General features: G+C 39.6%; 1 protein-coding gene across 1 annotated transcript in view; it reads left to right on the forward strand.

The window, feature by feature from the left end:
* The window catches only part of C5 (complement C5), a 91,148-nt gene extending 70,160 nt beyond the window's left edge, over window positions 1-20,988 (forward strand). The window contains exons 31-41 of the mRNA XM_046022273.1: window positions 1,924-1,986; window positions 3,092-3,173; window positions 3,706-3,763; window positions 7,816-7,918; window positions 8,452-8,526; window positions 8,635-8,740; window positions 9,433-9,516; window positions 10,418-10,507; window positions 14,671-14,754; window positions 19,292-19,430; window positions 20,683-20,988. Coding sequence (XP_045878229.1) covers window positions 1,924-1,986; window positions 3,092-3,173; window positions 3,706-3,763; window positions 7,816-7,918; window positions 8,452-8,526; window positions 8,635-8,740; window positions 9,433-9,516; window positions 10,418-10,507; window positions 14,671-14,754; window positions 19,292-19,430; window positions 20,683-20,821 — 1,023 coding nt within the window. The 3' untranslated portion in view covers window positions 20,822-20,988. The remainder of the gene's footprint in view (window positions 1-1,923; window positions 1,987-3,091; window positions 3,174-3,705; window positions 3,764-7,815; window positions 7,919-8,451; window positions 8,527-8,634; window positions 8,741-9,432; window positions 9,517-10,417; window positions 10,508-14,670; window positions 14,755-19,291; window positions 19,431-20,682) is intronic.

Genomic DNA, 20,988 nt, shown 5'->3' on the forward strand with positions numbered 1-20,988 from the left:
GAGGGGGAAGCAGGCTCCCCCCTGAGCAGAGAGCCCAATGTGGGGCTCAATCCCAGGGTCCTGGGATCATGATCTGAGCCAAAGGCAGAGGCTTAACCCACTGGGCCACCCAGGTGCCCCGAGCAATAAAATTTAATGCAAAAATTACAAACTATTGGCCCATAGTAAAAAAAAAAAAAGATAGGTATGGATATATAGATAGAGATATAGACATATTCCAATACTTAGACATCCATAAACTTCAGGGCACCTGGGTGGCTCAGTAGGTTAAGCGTCTGCCTTCAACTCAGGTCATGATCCTAGGGTCCCGGGATCAAGTCCTGCATCAGGCTCCCTGCTCAGCAGGGCGTCTGCCTCTTCCTCTGACTTTCCCCCTCTCTTGCTCTCTCTCTCTCATTCTCTCTCTCTCTCTCAAATAAATAAATAAAATATTTAATTAAAAAATCCATAGACTTCAAATAGAAATCTGCTTCCCAACTCCTTTGAAAATCCATAGGATCTGGCACAGCAGCAAGCATTCTTCCATCTGTCCCAGTTCCCGCCAGTCATGGGACATGTGTGTATGCACTTTGTCCGTACTTTGTGCTTGGGCCTCTGCAGGCAGAAGTGCTTGTGGCCCCTGGGTTGGTAGCGTGTCTTCTTTCTCTGGGAACCCGTAGAGTTCACCAGAGACTGACATTCTGAGCCAGTGGTCTAAGCTCTCATGAGGAGGTCTTGACCTTAACAACACGGTAGACCTACTGGACATAGCTGGAATTAATTCTTCTCTGCAGGGGTAATGCTGTAAGGGGCCCCTTGCCATTTTTAAATAATTTAAACCTCAGCCCATGACGATACTGTTTTTGTAGAAAATCCAGGGTAGTAATACCGAGTTTGGAATTCTCTATGCCAGCATTTCCTGAAATATGTTACCTAAAAAAAGTTCAGTGATCAAGAAAGTGTGGGAAACTGTAGCTTAAATGAAGTTAAACAAGTTCTTTCATAGAAGATACCCCATCTTTAATACATATGTGACTAAATGTGGTGACTCTGGGCAAGAATGGGCAACAGAGGGGCTTGGGGACAAGGGCAGGGCAACAGTGTTCATTTCCCAAACTTATATGTCACTTAGGTTCATAGAATCCATTCCTCATGTAGCATCTTGATGTGCTGGCTTTTCAATAAATGCTACATATTGCATCAGGGAAAAAAGGAAGTTGACCTGTTTATGTACATTTACTAAAATTTAGAAAAAGGGCTGATGACTTTTCATGGGCACCAAATCCCTTTTGCACCAGTGTGCTAAGTAAGGGAAGGGCAGGCTACAGATTTAGTGTGAGCAAAGAACCAACTCTTCCAGCCTCTTGCACAAAATCATCTCCCCCATGCTTTCCACAAATCAAGGGGCATTTATATAATTGAGTTCCTTTGAAGAAGAGAATTCCTTAACCCAGTTCATTCCTTCACTCTCCTTCTAGAAAGATGGGAAGAAGACCATCAGCACCTAAGGATTTGGCAGGCTTAAGTGAGGTGCTAGGGGTCTGGGTGGGGTGCCAAGTGTTTTGTTAAACAGAGACCACTGGGAAGTGGAGGAGACAGCCGTCATGAGGCACTGAAAGACATTTACTCAGTTGGCAAAAGGAGATGAAGATCCAGTTTTATCATAACCATATATAAATGAAGGTGTAACCAAAAATAACTTCTAATATGTTGGTATCACTGGCTTACTCAGGAGATCTCAGACATCATATTTACATGTAAAAGGGAAAGGGGAATTTCCAGCACTTTCCGTGTCTGTGTGCACAGGATTTTCACTGTCTTACCATTTAATCTCACAAAAGCTCTGAGAGAGGAAGCTGGCAGGTGTCCATGAACTCTTCATTGTTCTGTCCTCCCTCATCATTGAATAAGAAAAGAAAGCATGGTTTCTCATCCCCTTTTCAGGTGCCTCTCAATGATGACCTTGTAGTCAGTACTGGATATGGCAATGGGCTGGCCACAGTACATGTAAGTATTTCCCTGAGAGCCGGTTTCATGCACAATGATGTGTCTGCTTGTACCAAGTAACATAAAAGAAAGTTAGGGACTTTGCCACAAAGTTACAGAAATCTAGGCTTGGGTAACCATGACTAAAGTAGGATTCATTTATTTGATTCTTTTTGCTATTTGGTAGCTGTATTCATAATTGCTTTTTGCAAATGGTTATGTTAATCCTTGTATGCATATAGTCTTTGTATTTGTGGAAATTATATATATAATTATACATATAGATACATAATTTTATGGTTCAATACGTAAAGGTACATATGGTACATGTGTGTGGACACACACCCGTATGTATCCATGTTTTCTGTGGTTTGTAGCATAGTCACACCTCGTTTATCCAGCTTCATTTAAGATTGATGTATATACGTAAGGGCTTAAGTTTCTTTTATTTTAGCCATAGACTGTGTGCACTTGTGTAGACAACTTAGAAAAACTTGTACTGCCAAATGACTAAAATAAGATCAATTATGTATTCTAAGCAGAATTTAATATTCTACTGATGATTTTAATTATGCTCTTATCTTTACCACATTTGTCCCTTCAAAGACTTCATAAGATTGCACGGTTCGGTTGGTAGGGAGATGGTTATCCACTTCTCTGTCACTTCTAGTTGCTCTCAACATACCTACCTCGGGTAGCACCCCCGTCTTTCTGTGCACACCTATAATTTGTTGTTTACCATGGGTGGTGTGGGAGCTGGGAGAAAACCATACTTCCTAGCCTTGTAGTATTATGCATAAAACTTAATGTACAGGTTCAAAGGTGAGAGGCTTAGGAACTTTTCTGTACAGTCGGGTGCTCAGATTTGACTGCATGGGATTTGGCAAGATTCTGCCGGTCTAGATATCATTTTTTTTCCCTACTTGGGCTTCTCAGCTATGTTTCAGATTGTGGGGTTTGCTGAAAGTCCAGCTATTGTGAGATGAGTCTTCACTGCACCCAGTTTGCACTGGATTGTGGAAATGATACTTCAGGCATCCCATCTGCAGCAAAAACAGTACTGCCATAATGCCTTCCCACTGTCCCGTTTTAAATAGAATATTCTTGTACACTTGTCCCAATGCAGGTAACAACTGTGGTTCAAAAAACCGGCACCTCTGATGAAATTTGCAGCTTTCATTTGAAAATTGAAACCCAAGACATAGAAGGTAAAACAGCATGATTTACACTGTAATTTTGTGCCCCTCCCTTTTTTTCTTCCTGTGGTCTTCATCTCCCTCTTCTGGTGGGTTGGTTCTCCCCTCTATTTCAAAAGCAAGTCCTCTTGCACTCTGTAGTCCTCTACTAACCATGGCCCCAGGATCAGAGGGTGTACTTTCTTCTGCCCTGAGAGCTTCTATGTGTGGCTCTAAGACCTATCCCTACAAGGGATAAGGGATTTCTAGCAACCAGTGAATCCGGGCATCAGCTCTTTCTCCCTACAACCTTCTCCGAACATGTTACCTTAAATAACTCCTTCCTTAAATTATAAGTTCTTTGAGAGCAAAGAACTGTTATAATTATTAATATTGTCAGTAGCCATGAATTTCCATTAAAATCACCAGAAGTGTCAATTTCCAAGTCATAAATAATTTTAACTGTGTTCAGAGACCTTTTCACTAATTATTCTGTTATAACGGGTGCAAAACACCTGAAAATGGTTTACCGTCATGTTGTTTGCTTGTTTGTCGTGTGTGCTAGCATCCAGCTACAGAGGCTATGGTAACTCGGATTACAAGCGCATCATAGCCTGTGCCAGGTAAGCCTGTTTTCACAAAGGGGAGCGAAGACTTCAAGGTCTGGATTGTGCCATTCTATTATGTCTTTCCACCTTCTCGAATTTTAAGATGGCCGGAAGACGCAAAATTGTGCGCTTTTTAAAGTGCAAGACATAATGAGTGTTCTTAGATAGCTACTTTGTGAAACTGCTTTGTTTTTGCTCATAGTTTTTGGCCTCCCACTTTCAGCCTTCTTATTCAAACACTATAATATTATCTTTTTTCTATCTTCCAGAAAGGTAGAGAGGAGATTGAAGTATTAGGAAAAGAAAAAGAAAAAGGCTTTCTTATAAGCAGCTTCTACTCTCCTAGTTAGAAAAATCATATTCACCCAGAAATATCCCTAGCCCTTATCAGCCAGTGGTTCTCAACTCAGGCTGCACATGGAAGTCAGCTGGAGGGCTTTTAGAACTATTCAAAACTCTGGCCTCACCCCTAGGGTTATTCTGATGGTAGCCAGCCTTGAGAACCAGGGTCCAGGTGTCAAACCCCACGTTGGGCCCCCTGTTCAGCGAGGTGTCTGCTTCTCCCTCTGCCTCTGTTCCCCTTCCCCTCTCCCCTCTGCCCCTCCCCCTCCCGCTGCTAGTGCTCTCCCTCTCTCTCTCTCTCTCAAATAAATAAATAAATCTTTTTTTAAAAAAAGCATAGGTTTTTGAAATTATGTACACATACCTTAGTGATCACACAGAGTCAGTCAGTGGTGGACCCATGATTAGAACACAGACTTCTTCCCTCTTCCTTTCATACCTCCTGTTGTGCTATTTCCTTAACTCTTCATATTCTCAACAACTGATTTCTGTGGTTGGTTGGTATTCTGCTGATTTTGCATGTAATCACAGATGATGTCAAAGCACTTAGAAATTCCGTAGAGCTGTATAATAGATTAGAGCAGAAAAGGATTTGGGGGGATGACATAGTGAACCCCGAAGCTGAAACCCAAAGAGATGAGGTGACCTGCTGAGTTCTCACAGAATTGGTGGTAGAGGCAGGGCCTCAAGCCCCAGACCTTGACACTCAGGTCAGGATCTAAACCACCTCCTTTAGTCAGTATAACCTAAGACCACTGACCTCAATGAACAGCACACTGCTTCTCACCACCTCCTTCCCAGCCATTTCCCATCCTTGTCCAGTCTCTCTCTTTTCAGGATTCCCACACTGGCCAGCCTGCTCACAATACCTCCTTCTGTCCTTGGCCAGTCTCTGCCCTCTGTTCCCTCTCAAACACCCTTCGTCATTCCTTCATGTCTTCCTGCTAAGGTTTCCCTTTCCCACCCTCCTAACTGCCATTTCTGCACTTGGGTACCTCTCTTCTGGAGGAGGAGGCATGATCACAGTTGTGTTTAAATTCCAAACCCTGGTCACAGGAAGATGTGAGCAGACTTGTTGAAGGCGGAGCCAGAATCACTGCATGGGACCCTACAGTGGGCACAAAGGAGGGCTCTGATGGATCAGGAGGACCCCTGTGGGGTAGCCTCTACCGTGAAGTACTCAAGTGACCTGTGGCAAATCGGCTTGCTTCTCTGGGCCTCTTCTGTAATGCAGGGATACTAAACTATCTGTTCTCCAAGTGTCTTTCAGTTCTTATGTCCCACAACTCTGAGATACATAAAAAAGCTCTTATCAAAAACTCATTCATTTGAATTCATTGACAGGAGGCCTAATTCCAGATTGTTAATATACAAAAGAAAGCAAATAGAGATATAATATTGAATTTTCTAATTTTTTTTGGCTTTTACCAGTTGGGAACAGAATGTTCAAAAAAGCCAGGTAGAATATGCTTTGGCTCTGTGAAGTTAAAGTAGGTTGGATAAAGTCCAAAAGTAACTGTGTAGTACTTATTCATGTGAAAAAATCTTTGCCTTCAAATATTCTCTCTCCTGATTTAAAAAAATGCCAGCATACAGTTTCTGTATTCAGGGGGTCTCTTTCCTGTAGTTAGCTTTTTACAACCTCTCTGTTGTATCCGTAAGAAAAGAAAAAAGGATTTCATTTCTCTCCTTCTCTCTGAACAAAATGCCTTTGGGGGAGATTGCTGTCTTTGGCAGCAGGCAAAGGGCTTCTCGAAAGGAACATTTCTGTTCCATGGTTGAAACAGTCACCATGGCAACCAGTCATCAAGGCTCCAGCAACTTTTCATAGACATTCTCCACTCAGGAGGCCTTTTTCCATTCTGTTGACAGAGTATTTGCATCTGTGAGCAAGAGTTCTCTGCTTCTGGTGATCCTCACCCATCCAATTAGGGAGATGTCCAGGTGTCATTTTACAGTTCCACGTTGTCTTATAGTCTGTTGTTAATTGTTAATTTTGTGACAAATGGGACTAAATTTTTGTCAACCAGAGATTTTATGATATCTTTAATTATTACAGTAAATATTACAAACAAAACATCTAATAGGGTCTGCCCCAATAGGTGTGATTGGGGAAAAGAGATCCCCTTCCACCTCACTAGCTCACATAAGACCTCCCATTTAACTAATACTCATTCCTTCAGGTGAGATCCGTTTTCTTCCCACTACGAAGCTGTCTCCCCAGTTTCTTCCTTTAATCCTGGCAGATCTTCCAGGTTCCACTCTCAAATGTCCAGCTGCCTCTCAAGCATCTTGAGATGAAGCTGGAACCTGAAACTCAAGTTTTGCAGAACCACCCTCACTCTGCCCCCATCCCTGGTCCTCAGCCCCTGACCTGCCAACTTACCCCTTTTAAATCTTCTAATTCCACTTAATGGCAGCACTAACCTCTGCCTCTTAAAACAAAGCCTTAGAATTATAAAGGTAAACTTGAAACACAAGTTTATACTTCTTCACAGTTTATTTTACCAAGAAAATGAACTCCAGAAAGAGAAAACAATTTGTAGAAATCTCTCAGCAGAACTGGGGTAAAACCCAATTTTCCTGATTCCCCAGTTCAGTGGCTTTTTTTTTCTTCTCTTATCAGAAAAAAAAACAAAAAACAAAAAACACCAAATCTCTCATTTTACCCCCTTTCCCTTTTTCCTTGACTTCCTCCTAAGCACAATTCCTAGATGGAGGATAGTCCTTAAAACATTTTTTTAAAGTAAAGTATCTACTGTGGAAAATTTAGAAAACATAGAAAAGCATGGAAAAGAAAAGAGATAATCACTTAAAATTTCACCATCCAGAAGAGAGTAGCTACTAACATTTTAGGGTATTTCCTTCAAGCTTTTTCCTAAACATGCTTATTGAGTCTCTTTTGAATATAGAACAAATTTTCCTTTTCAAGTGTGCTCCATTAGAAAAAGAACTGGAATGAGAATCAAGAGATTTATGCAGCTCTGAGGTGAACGAGTCATGTGACCTTGAACAAGTACATTCCTTACTCTCATCCTCCGTTTCCTCAACTAGTTTGTTAAGAGCTTGGACTGAATGACCTCTACAGGTCCATTTAAAGTATCAGTCAAGGGACACCTGGATGGCTCAGTCGTTAAATGTCCGCCTCCAGCTCGGTCATGATCTCAGGGTCCTGGGATCAAGCCTGGCATCAGGCTCCCTGCTTGGTGGGAAAACTGCTTTTCCTCTCCCATTCCCACTGCTTGGGTTCCTGATCTTGCTATCTCTCTCTCTCTCTGTCAAATAAATAAATAAAATCTTAAAAAAAATAATAAAGTATCAGTCAAGAGGTGCCTGGGTGGCGCACTTGGTTAAGAGTCTGAGTCTTCATTTCACCTCAGGTTGTGATCTCAGGGTCATGACCTTAGGGTAGTGAGATAAAGCCCCCACACAGGGCTCCACCCTCAGGGAGAGTATGCTTGGGGTTCTCTCACTCCTTCTCCTTCTGCCCCTCCTACTCACACCCACTCTCTCAATAAAGTATTGGTCAAGTGAGCAAAGAGTTAGAATAGATAACTCTAAGATCTCTTGCAACACTAACATTTAGAGGTTGCAGTTCATATATTATAGAGAGGCAAGTAAGGGCAGACCCAAATTAAAAATTAAAACCTACTAAGAAGTAAGGACTTTTCTTAAAGAATCTTGTCCACTTTTTTATTCCATTTCTGATCTCCCATTTATTTTAGCTACAAGCCCAGCAAAGAAGAATCATCATCTGGGTCTTCCCATGCAGTGATGGATATCGCTTTGCCTACCGGAATCAGTGCAAACGCAGAAGATTTAAGAGTTGTAAATGTTCTCTTTTACACATTGTCATGGATGCTTGGCTTTCTTTACTACATTCTTTTACAGATAAAGCTATTTCCCTTCATTTTAACATTTTATAATTTATTAAATTATATATATAATTATGTGTATAATATATATACATAATATTAACATATAAAATAACATATTTTATAATTTATTAAATTATAAATTATATATAATTATGTGTATAATATATATAAAAATAATGCATTTTAATATATCACTTTCATAGAATCACCTAGAATATTCTTTCCAAACCAATAATCTACCTAAGTTTTAATTTTCCAAAGTAAAGTGGGGGCATATACTTGCATGGTCTGAACAAAATGTAAATGCATAGGATTACATGTTCAGACTTTTTCAAGAGGAGGAGCAGCTTTTCGACTTTTTTGAATAGTGGATTACTTCCCCATGTCTAACATCCCAATATCGGGTGGATGCATTTAAACAAAAAGATCAACTTAAAAAAAAAATCATGAAATTAAATCCAAGCTTTCTCTTTCCTCTCTCAGCTTGTGGAAGGGGTAGATCAGCTACTCTCTGATTATCAAATCAAAGATGGACATATTATTCTGCAACTGAATTCGGTAAGTTCCACCTCCCATCAGTCCCCATTTCCAATCACTATTTAAAATTTGCAGGCTAAAATGCTGAGTCTCTTCTCCTATAATTTGCTCAAACCTTGAAATTGTCAGATTCCTTCTGATGAGTTCCTTTGTGTTCGATTCCGGATATTTGAACTTTTTCAAGTTGGGTTTCTGAGTCCTGCTACTTTCACGGTGTATGAATACCACAGACCAGGTAATCAACTCTACTCTGAAATTTCTTCAGAGAACTACTTTGCCTTCATTACAGTATTCATTGCATCTCTCCTTTTTGGAGAAGCTCATGGACCCCCTATTTCTTTAATCCTCCCAGAATCAACACAGTGTTGGATATATAACTTGTTTAATCAATGTTGAATCAATGATCCTATATTTGATCACTGAGCTTTTTCTGCAAATACTAAGTAATCAGAGAGCTCTTTGGTTCACAAGATAGACAACTCTACTTTAGGCAGTTCTACTTGTTTAAAAAATTCTAAAAATGAACCAAACTCTCACACCCATTCATTCTAGTTTTATCTTCCAAAATCACGTGGAACATACTTGGCCCCTCTTCCTCTATTCTCCTAAACAATTACAGCTCTTTCCGCAGACCCTTATGTAACAAAATTTACTTCCTCTCATTCACGGAAGTGTCAAAAACTTTAATTCTAAGAAATAATATTGAACAGTAAAGTTTCAAGCATAGAAGGGGAAATCATTTTGAAGGAGAGTAAAGGGACATGCGTCAGGAGAGACAATGCATAGTTTAATCTCCCTGCATCTAAGTTACAAAAAGAAATTTTGGAATAAGTCATCTCCAAAACCCTATGGGAGAGACTCACTGATCCATAAATGTGTTGTGTGTTAATCAAACCACCTCTCCTAACTATGCTTTCATTGCCACAGATAAACAATGCACCATGTTTTATAGCCCATCCCATGCCAATCTTCAGCAAGTCTGTGAAGGAGTAACGTGCAAATGCGTAGAAGGTAAACTTCATTTAACATGTTCAGACTGCATGCTTGTTTAAAGCAGCACTTGTAATCCAGGGCTAATCTGACAGAAGCTATTTGACAAAGTTGTTCCTCAGAAGTAGACATCTCAGCTGACTGAAAATTGATTACTTGAATACTGTAAAACTACTTTTCAACAACTTCTGAACACCCTGGTAGTTTCTACTGTACAGAGATGGAGAAACACCTGCTAGACAATTTGTTGGATATCAGAGGAATAACAGGACGTGAAATTCTTGCTTTTCACCTTGTCTTTTTAATGTAATATGACCACAGCTTAAGAGAACAGAGGCTCAGGACTGAGCCACTAGCCCCATTCTTTTTCTTCTTCTTTTTTTTTTCCTTAACACTCGGTGACATCTCTGTTTATTGTCCAGTTCCCTTCAGTCTTCTGTAAATCCTTTCCCTTGGTCAAGGAAAAGACCCAAAACTCAATAATCATCAACTGACCCCATGAGGGTCTGGGTGGGTTTGGGATTTATTTTTGGTTATCAAAAAATTTAATATCTATACGAGGTACCTATTGTACCATTTTATAGCTCTAAATCAGTCCGGTTATCATTTTGGTTCCTTCAAGGGACTTTTAATTATACTCAAAATGGGAAATTTTCTTCCTTTCTTTAATGAAAGCATATACGTTTCAAAGGAACTGAATGTGGAGTGACTACCCATTCTAAGCCTCATGTCCCAGATTTTGTTTTTGCTTATTTCATTTTGTTTTTGCTTTATGTAATGTTTCACTTTGTGGAAGAGGGGGAAAATGGCATTTATAAGATTATACTGGATTTCCAGGGCTTGTAAAAACTGTGTTTACTGCCAAAGGGAGTGTCTGCCTCTTTATATTAACCTAACTTTTACCATTTTTCACAAAATCCAGCTGACTGTGGACAAATGCAGGCAGAATTGGATCTGACAATCTCTCCAGATACTAGAAAAGAAGCAGCATGTAAACCAGACATTGCCTATGGTAAGTTCAAAGTTTCTATATAGAGTTCCATTAAACATAAAAGTTTTATGAATACATGATCCATTAGAGAGCAACAACTTTCTATAGTGACTATTTGGATACTACATTCCATGTTCCCTTGAAGGAAAATGTCAGATTTTCAGCATTAACATGCAAAATTATCTATCCTTCAGCAAAGAAATGTAACTTTCATTTAAAACGACAGGAGTGATGTACACACCCAGCCAGGACACTTTGCTCTTATAGATCCCATCAAATTAAACAGAGAGAACTTTTGAGAAGCCATGAAGGTATAAGATTTCACTATTCCTTGGCTAAAATTAACAAGTCAGGAAATGACAGATGCTGGCGAGGATGTGGAGAAAGGGGAACCCTCCTCCACTGTTGGTGGGAATGCAAGCTGGTGCAACCACTCTGGAAAACAGCATGGAGGTTCCTCAGAATGTTGAAAATAGAACTACCCTATGACCCAGCAATTGCACTACTGGGTATTTACCCTAAGGATACAAACATAGTGATCCGAAGGGGCACGTGTACCCGAATGTTTATAGCAGCAATGTCTACAATAGCCAGACTATGGAAAGAACCTAGATGTCCATCAACAGATGAATGGATAAAGAAGATGTGGTATATATACACAATGGAATACTATGCAGCCATCAAAAGAAATGAAATCTTGCCATTTGCGACGACGTGGATGGAACTAGAGCGTATCATGCTTAGTGAAATAAGTCAATCGGAGAAAGACAACTATCATATGATCTCCCTGATATGAGGACATGGAGAAGCAACATGGGGGGGGTAGGGGGATAGGAGAAGAATAAATGAAACAAGATGGGATTGGGAGGGAGACAAACCATAAATGACTCTTAATCTCACAAAACAAACTGGGGGTTGCTGGGGGGAGGTGGGATTGGGAGAGGGGGAGCGGGCTATGGACATTGGGGAGGGGAGGCGAACCATAAGAGACTATGGACTCTGAAAAACAACCTGAGGGTTTTGAAGGGTCAGGGGTGGGAGGTTGGGGCAACCTGAGGGTTTTGAAGGGTCAGGGGTGGGAGGTTGAGGGAACAGGTGGTGGGTAATGGGGAGGGCATGTTTTGCATGGAGCACTGGGTGTTGTGCAAAAAGAATGAATACTGTTACGCTGAAAAAATAAATAAAATGGGAAAAAAAAAAAAAGATTTCACTATTCTTCCAGTCAGTTGAGCAGAGGCAGACACAAAGATGGTTTAGGGGCTTCGAATTTTTTTTCAAACTCCCTTCAAAGACAAGGTGAAAATATCAATACTAAATCATTTTAAATATACGCAGAATTGCAATGTTCTGCTTCAAAAGGAGCATCTCCTTCTGGATGTCCAGAGCTCAGAGCTATGTCAAATGCCCAGGATGGTTGTGGTCTTCTCTTAAGTTCAGAGAATTAGCTCCTTTATTTTCGTGTGTGTGTGTGTGTGTGTGTGTGTGTGCATGTGTGTGTGTAAGTTCCTTATATATATTGGATATTTTTTATGCCTTTTTATGCCTTTTTTTAATTTAAATTCAATTAGCCAACTTATAGTGCATCATTGGTTTCAGATGTAATGCTCAATAATTCATCAGTTTCATATATAACACCCAGTGCTCATCACATCCTGTGCCCTCCTTAATGCCCATCACCCAGTGACCCCATGCCCCCACCCACCGCCCCTCCAGCAACCCTCAGTTTTTTTCCTAGAGTTAAGAGTCCCTCATGGTTTTTCCTCCTTCTCTGATGACTTCCCATTCTAATTTCCCTCCCTTCCCCTACAATCCTCTGCCCTGCTTCTTATGTTCTACATATGAGAGAAACCATATCAAAATTGGTTTCTAATGTTTATTTCTGGCTTCTTTTTTTTTTTTGAGAGAGAGAAAGAGAAAGAGAGCATATTGTACACTATCTCAAAACGTGTGTGTGTGTGTGTGTGTGTGTGTGTGAGAGAGAGAGAGAGAGAGAGAGAAAGTAGGATATTATCTCAGTACAGTTAATCCAACACTGTGTGTTTACTGACTGCTTTCTTATTTCATTTCTCAGTGGGTTCTCATAAGACCTGTTTGAGGTAACAGAGAACTATCTGTATTTTGCCAGTTAATAAACTAAGTTTCAGGGAGATTGAATAATTTGTTCAAAGTCATGCAGGAATTAAGTAATAAAACTAGGATGCATCCTGCTCTCCAGTATTATTTCCATTATATTACACTGATCTCACTTACTGGAAATACAGCTATCAGAATAAATTGGGGATGGTTTATAGTCTTTCTTTCCATAGAATTCATCTTGATTTTTTAAAAAAGATTTTACTGGGGTGCCTGGGTGGCTCAGTGGGTTAAATCCTCTGCCTTCAGCTCAGGTCATGGTCTCAAGAGCCCTGGGATCGAGCCCCACATTGGGCTTTCTGCTCAGTGGGGAGCCTTCTTCCCTCTCTCTCTCTGTCTGCCTCTCTACCTACTTGTGATCTATCTTTCTATCAAATAAATAAATAAAATCTTTTAAAAAAAGATTTTTTTTAATTTTTTTTATTTTTTTATTTTTTTTTATTTTATTTTATTTTTTTCCATTTTATTTATTTTTTCAGCGTAACAGTATTCATTCTTTTTGCACAACACCCAGTGCTCCATGCAAAACGTGCCCTCCCCATTACCCACCACCTGTTCCCCCAACCTCCCACCCCTGACCCTTCAAAACCCTCAGGTTGTTTTTCAGAGTCCATAGTCTCTTATGGTTCGCCTCCCCTCCCCAATGTCCATAGCCCGCTCCCCCTCTCCCAATCCCACCTCCCCCCAGCAACCCCCAGTTTGTTTTGTGAGATTAAGAGTCATTTATGGTTTGTCTCCCTCCCAATCCCATCTTGTTTCATTTATTCTTCTCCTATCCCCCTACCCCCCCATGTTGCTTCTCCATGTCCTCATATCAGGGAGATCATATGATAGTTGTCTTTCTCCGATTGACTTATTTCACTAAGCATGATACGCTCTAGTTCCATCCACGTCGTCGCAAATGGCAAGATTTCATTTCTTTTGATGGCTGCATAGTATTCCATTGTGTATATATACCACATCTTCTTTATCCATTCATCTGTTGATGGACATCTAGGTTCCAGACTATGGAAAAAAAGATTTTACTTATGCATTTGAGAGAGTGAGCAAAAGAGAGAGCATGGGTAGGGGTGGGGTGTGGTTGTGGGAGCAGCAGAGGCAGAGGGAGAAGCTGACTCCCTGCTTAGCAGGAAACTCAATGTGGGACTTGATTCCACGACCCTGAGATCATGACCTGAGCCAGAGGCAGATGCTCATCCAAAGAAGCCACCCAGGCACCCCAATTCAGGATATTTCAAAATTTGTTTTAAGTTACTAATTCAGTTGGACTTTGGTTCTGGCACAGTGAGCTCTTTCATTCATCTAGCTAGCTGGAATCTCAAAAATGGGCAAACCTTTTGGGTCATTCACTTCAACTCTACCAAAACAAAAATGAAAGGATCTTTTCTTAGACTACATAGAAGGGATCGGTCCCTTCAAGCTGCTCATTCCAAACCTGAGATCAAATACCATGGGTTAAAAATTGATCCCTGAATGAAGAAAAAACAAGATAAAGAATGTCCCATGTCAGATAGCTGCCAATCCCAGCAAAGATGAGTCAGAAGACCAAATCCTATCAAAATCCAACGATCAGAGCCACTGGAGGTATCCAAACAATCCAGGCAAGGAAACAGGAGGCCCACAGGACAGGCCTGAATGATAAAGGCCCCTCTGTGGACAAATGGAAAAGGAAGGGGCTCTTCCACATTCCCCATGGGCATGACCCCACTAATCTTAAAAGATCAAAATCCGAACTTTACATCTAACAAAGACATATCTTGTTTGTTTAGTGTGCTTCTGTCTTTTAATTTGATGCTGCTCTTATCCTAATCAGCCTGTTCTATAACAGTGGCTAGGGCTAATGATTCTTAGCAGAATAAATCATTAGTTATAATCAGTAGAATCAGATTGGGAGTATTTAGGAAGGTTTTTTGGAAGAAATGAGATTTACCTCAGGGAGCCCATAAGAGCTTGCTATGCCTCATTTCTCGTTTGTTTGACAAACTCTGGCTTCTACTGGACATGGCATTAGCGATATTAAGCATGAATTCTTGTGTTGTTTCTTCTACCAGTTTATAAAGTTCGTCTCTCATCTATCACTGAAGAAAATGTCTTCGTTAAGTACACTGCAACCCTCCTGGATATCTACAAAGCTGGTGAGAATTCATTCATTCATTCTTTCACTCAACAAATATTTAGTACTTACTATGTGCCATTAATGAGGCATTATATTGATAGACTAGGCATTATATTAGACACAGAGAATACAACTTGAGTTGTATTCAGCCAGAGTTCTTGCCTTATTAACATTTATATTCTGTTCAAAGAGACATGTTAAGAAAGAAAGAAAGAGAGAGAGAGAGAACGAAAGAAAGAAAGACAATGAACAAATAATTCTAAATCATAACAAGTATTATATTTGAGACATGTAATTAATGTGGGAAACTTTTTCAGTGTGATAACAGATGGCGTCTTTTGGGGGTGATATTAGGAGTTAGCCATTCTTAAAGGGGTGGGGTGAAGAGGGAACCAAATATGCCACCGCCCTGAGATAGCAAGTAACCTGGCACCATCAGGGAGCTGAAGAACCCCCGCGGGTTCAGAGCAGGAAGACACTAGTATGAGATGAAGCTGAGAGGTAGGCAGGAGCTGGGTCATGCAAGGATTTATAGCGCATGACAAGATATTTAGATTTTATTCTAGAAGTCCAAAGGGAAGCTAACAAAAGGTTTGAGGTAGGCAAACAGGATGATTTGATTTATGGTTTTAAAAGATCATTCTGGCTTCTTTTGTGGGAGAGATCAAGAGTAGAAACAGGGAAACCAGTTAAGAGCGTCTATGAAGTACAAAGCTGTGGGTTAGATGCCATGTGAGGATAAATGAGACATTTAATAACCAATATAATAAAATGAATTCACATGTAAAAAAAAAAATAAGGCATTTTAAAATATGTTCCCTTTTATTCTCTAATTAAACTAAGCTATAAATATTATAAAACTTCTTGTCAAATTATATAGTCACACAAATGATTCATTAAATAATTCTAATAATTCCAAATAAGTTTTTTAGTTGTAGAAATTGTCTGTCTTATTTTGCTTGACTCACTATAGGATTGCCCCTGTCTGAGCTCTGATTTGACAATAAGGAACCACATCAAACTTCCAATTATATCTTTATTGAATTGATAGTCTTTACAAAACTATAATCTCAATAAGTAATACCTCCTAATAGCAAAGGTACTATCTGTGGTCCTGAAGTCTCTCTTAGCTTCTACTCAGTTGGTAGTAATCGCATTCAAAATGTTTCCAGGGACGCCTGGGTGGCTCAGTTGGTTGAGCAGCTGCCTTTGGCTCAGGTCATGATCCCAGCATCCTGGGATCGAGTCCCACATTGGGTTCCTTGCTCCGCGGGGATCCTGCTTCTCCCTCTGCCACTCTGTCTGCCTGTGCTCGCTCTTTCTCTCTCTCTCTTTCTCTGATGAATAAATAAATAAAATCTTTTAAAAAAAAATGTTTCCAGTCCTTCGGACACTATATGACATTTTTATGTATTCAATGTATCTCTCTTATCAGCTGAATCATGACAACAATTTATTGAATTTTTGAAATTTGAAAATTTATTGAATATTTGGTTTTCCTAACTTTCTTAATTTTTATTCCCCTTTAACCCTGAAAGTTTTACAAACATCATAGACAAAGTTTTAGGATTCACAATTTTTTTTAAAACTTAAAATTTCATCTTATTTTTTACTTTTGTCATTAAAACAAAAATATTTTCATATAATTAGCTTTTCCCTTAAGTGGTTTGATTTTGTTTTATATTAAATTTATAATCATTTTTATCTTGCTAAAAGCTTGTTCCACTTTCATAGTTTCCTTTACTTTTATACGATTTCACTATTCATTCTCTAATCTGTGAGCTTATTAAAGTTGATATACATTTTATTGAACATCTGAAGACTGTATTGACACAATTGCTAGACTATCATGAGCAAGTCACCAAAAAGCATATCTATCCACTTTGTAAACAGTGGCTTCTATACCACAATATCTATCAAAGTGAACCAATCAGGCTTGACATTATTTCCAAACTGCCTTTGTGATTCTAGCACTACCAGCTGCCTGTCAAAATTCCAATATTTTTCCAACTTTCATTATTACAATTTTTTCATTATTGAAATTTTTAAAGCTTTTCCTATTATTACTTAACTCTGCCTAGATACGCAGAACACTAAACTTACAAAGAAGTAGTTACAGTGAGATGATCTGGCTTGGCTCCTATCTTTGTGGTGTCCAGAGACACTTGATACCTGCTTGATAGGTAATTCAGTCAACACTTAATTGAACAGCTGGGAACTTCAGAAGTTTTGCTGAAACTGGACTCTTCCCTGGCAATCTATTTGCACCAATAAGGTGTTCACATAAGTATTCCTCATTGATTCCTTTTCTCTCCAATAGTTTGATATGTTGTTCAGTTGTTCTTTCCAGTACCTTGAAATCAGCAAAACCCATTAAACGATCTTCAAAGTTCCCAATTTTTTATTTTACATTATTTTAAACACTTTTTATATTCATTGATTTGTTTCAATAATGGTTGAAATTTTATCACCTTATTTATATTTTCCAAAAATTTGTGTTCTCAGTGCTAGCTTCAGTAGCACATAAACCAAAAAGTTGTGTTCTCATTTCACTAGGTATAACTTTTGCAATACGTAGGAGTGTAAACCTAAATTGCAACTTTATGTTTATATTAATTTTCTTCTCTTTTGAAATTGTATCAAGTGTTTCAAGTATGAAAATGCTTCATCATTTTTAGCCATAGATTAATAATACTTTCCAAATCTTGATTTGCTTGATTGATACCCTGGTAAGAATGTGTTTCTGGTTTTTATTATTTTCAAACGTTTTACTGTATGAAATTGATTTGTGGTGTTAATCTGTTTTTTTCTCATTGATGATCACGAATTTTCTGAATCATGGTTGTCATTCTGATGAAAATATATGTTTAGCACTCTGATCTTTTCGCAGTCTAACTTTGAATGCCATTTGCACCCAGCTTTCACATTATAAGGAAGAATAAACCATTCTTATTTTTACTGAAATAATCAAGTGTTCTTCATTCCAGAAATACAAGTTATTTGTCTTATTTTCTACTAATTCTTACGTAGTGTCAGAAGACATCCCAGGCTGTTCTGAATGTTGTGCAGTGTGAGATGATTCCCAAGCTGTAGTTCTTTATCAATATCATTTCTTCTTTGTTCTCCTGTCCATTCAGATTTATGACATTTAAAAGGAAATGTTAGAAATGTTTGCTTACTTTATTATCTCCTCATTCCGGGTGTTCCTTTTTTAATTGTATAAATTTCAAATTTATATAAATATCAGAACACCACACATTTACCACTTACCCAAAAATTTCTGCACATGAACAATAAGCCAAGCTAAAAACTAAGATATTTAGAATAGAGGGCAAATAGGCAGTTCAAGGATAATGATAAACTGGTGTTTCCATTAAAACACAGGGTGCTCTGAGTGAAAATATAAATGGAAAAAAAGATCAGTGATTGTGGAAGCTGAGGTTAATTAACTATTCCCTCTTCTGAATATGCTTGAGACGTTTTATAACAAAAGGCTTTTAAAAATAATGATAAGGCCCCAGCAGCCACACTTCTTACCATGACAGGGGCTGAACTGGTAAACAGTGTAGGGAATGCTGCTTAGATATTGCTGCCAGGGGAAGTCATGTCCTGAAGGTCATCAGGAGAGCGTAAGAAAACCAGCTGGAACTGATGTGTGCATGCTTATTAAATATCACTAATTAAAGCTTACCATATATGCAGTTACTATTGAAGCATGTGTCCAGAAGTTTTTCAGGATTCAATAATTGGGATCACTCTGTCAGTTAAATAACCGATCATCAGTTCTGAATCTACAGCAATGAGTCAGACCCAGTCCCTGCCTCAAGGAGTTTCCTGCCTAGCTGAAGACAGATAAATGGAATGAAACATTGTGATAGAAATTCAAGTATAAGGGGAGTGAGGGAGAAACAGAGAGATATTTATGACAAAGAACATCCAGGAGTATTTACTGGATACCTCGAGAATTGAAGATGTGTTTCAAGATGGTAGAAATGCAGCAGGACAGCATGGGAAGGAATGCATTCTATGTAAGGGAGCCACCTTCCTGACTACTCCTGAGTTCTTCGAGAATCCCAAAGTTATCCTCTTTCAAGTCCTCCAGAGTCTTCCACAGGTCTTATACTTCTCTACAAAATTATTCATTGCCAGCTGCCAAATACTTTTTTATTTTACTGTATAATAAGTGGAGATTAATGTTGTTCAACCATAGAGAAGTTCTTTTAATTCCTGGGTCTAAAGGAGTAATAGTAAGAAGCACTAATATAGTGCTTTCAGCACTTCTCATATATTCACAACTGTTCTAAGAAGGTAGGTTTTATTGTCATTCCCAATTTTCCAGATGATGGGTCTGAGCCTCATTGGTCCAGGGCCACACAGCTAGCAAATGGCCAAGAGCCTACTTCCAATGTCTTAACCATATGGACATTGTCACTCTCCAATAGCCACTTATATTAAGTTTATACTCAATAATTAGCCATAAGGAACTGGAATTGTTAAGAGTTTATGCTCGTGACATCGTAACATGAATGTGATAATCTTACTTGTGTGACTCTCAGGTGAAGCTGTTGCGGAGAAGGACTCTGAAGTCACCTTCATTAAAAAGGCCACGTGTACCAACGCTAATCTGGAGAAAGGAAGACAGTATTTAATTATGGGTAAAGAAGCCCTCCAGATAAAATACAATTTCAGTTTCAGGTAAGTCATTTTGGAGTTTCTGATCTTTCCTTCAAAACTAGGTGTCATTTATTCTTAACTACACGTTTCTTATGTGTCAGGCTATTAACCAACAAACCATTAGAAGCCAAAATGCAATAATGTGAATTTACACTTGGTCTTAGCCATAAGGCCAAGAATCAGTGAAACAATGGGAATTTTTTTTTATTAAAGATTTTATTTATTTATCTGACAGAGAGAGATCACAAGTAGGCAGAGAGGCAAGCAGAGAGAGTGAGAGGGAAGCAGGCTCCCTGCCGAGCAGAGAGCCCGATGCGGGACTCGATCCCAGGACCCCGAGATCATGACCCAAGCCAAAGGCAGCGGCCTAAACCACTGAGCCACCCAGGCGCCCCGACAATGGGAATTTAAAACAAAGAGTCACTTAAAACCATGAGGGCGACTGAGCACTCACTGACAGATAAACCAAGTGAGGACCTGGGTCTGAGGGTACCTCTGAAGGTTCACTCAACCGCTTCAATACCATATCTGCCCCCTCAGTAAGTTCTCAGACTATTCTCTTTGTAAAGAGAGAAATGTTTAAATACGCATCTTATTGTCTCTTTTTAAAACATAGATCTTGAGGGGCACCTGGGTGGCTCAGTTGGTTGGGCGACTGCCTTTGGCTCAAGTCATGGTCCCAGGGTCCTGGGGTTAGGCCCGCTTCAGGCTCCCTGCTGGGTGGGGAGACTGCTTCTCCCTCTCCCTCTGCTGCTCTGCCTGCTTGTACTCTCTTGCTCTCTGTCAAATAAATAAATAAATATCTTTTTTTTTAAAGATTATTTATTTATTTATTTGGCAGAGAGAGATCACAAGTCTGCAGAGAGGCAGGCAGAGAGAGAGAGAGAGAGAGGGAAGCAGGCTCCCTGCTGAGCAGAGAGCCTGATGTGGGACTCGATCCCAGGACCCTGAGATCATGACCTGAGCCGAAGGCAGCAGCTTAACCCACTGAGCCACCCAGGCGCCCGTCTTTTTTTTTTTTTTTTTTTTTTAATAAATAAAGTTCTTGAAACAGACACCATTCCTTCCTTTAATCGTGGGAGCCCTCAAGTGGCTTCCTGAGATTTGGGGTTTTGTGGTCCTTCCCAGGGGGAGGCCAGTGCAGCAGAGCCTGGCTGCCAGCATGGCCTCCTGGGGCCTGGACAGCCTGAGCAGGCTGAGCTCTGTGGAATTCAGCTCTTCTCTATCTGTGGCCATCACCACAACCATTTCACTGTCGTTTTTTTCTTGGCAGGTACATCTACCCTTTAGATTCCTCAACCTGGATTGAATATTGGCCTACAAACACCACATGCCCCTCGTGCTCAGCATTCGTAGAGAGTTTAGAAAAGTTTGCTGAAAACATCTTTTTAAATGAATGTGAAAACGCCTGAAGAGGTTTAACTATGCACAGTTTTCACTGTGGACTCCTGTTGTTGAAGTGTCTTCCTTTCCTTTCTTTGTTTTTTAAAACATTCATAGCTGGTCTTATTTGGAAAGCTTGCTTTACTTAGGATTAGTGGCACTTGCTTTTATTAAAGAACCATTTTAAGAACTGTAA

This window comes from Meles meles, chromosome 11 (genome assembly GCF_922984935.1).
Source record: "Meles meles chromosome 11, mMelMel3.1 paternal haplotype, whole genome shotgun sequence".
NCBI classification, from domain to species: domain Eukaryota; kingdom Metazoa; phylum Chordata; class Mammalia; order Carnivora; family Mustelidae; genus Meles; species Meles meles.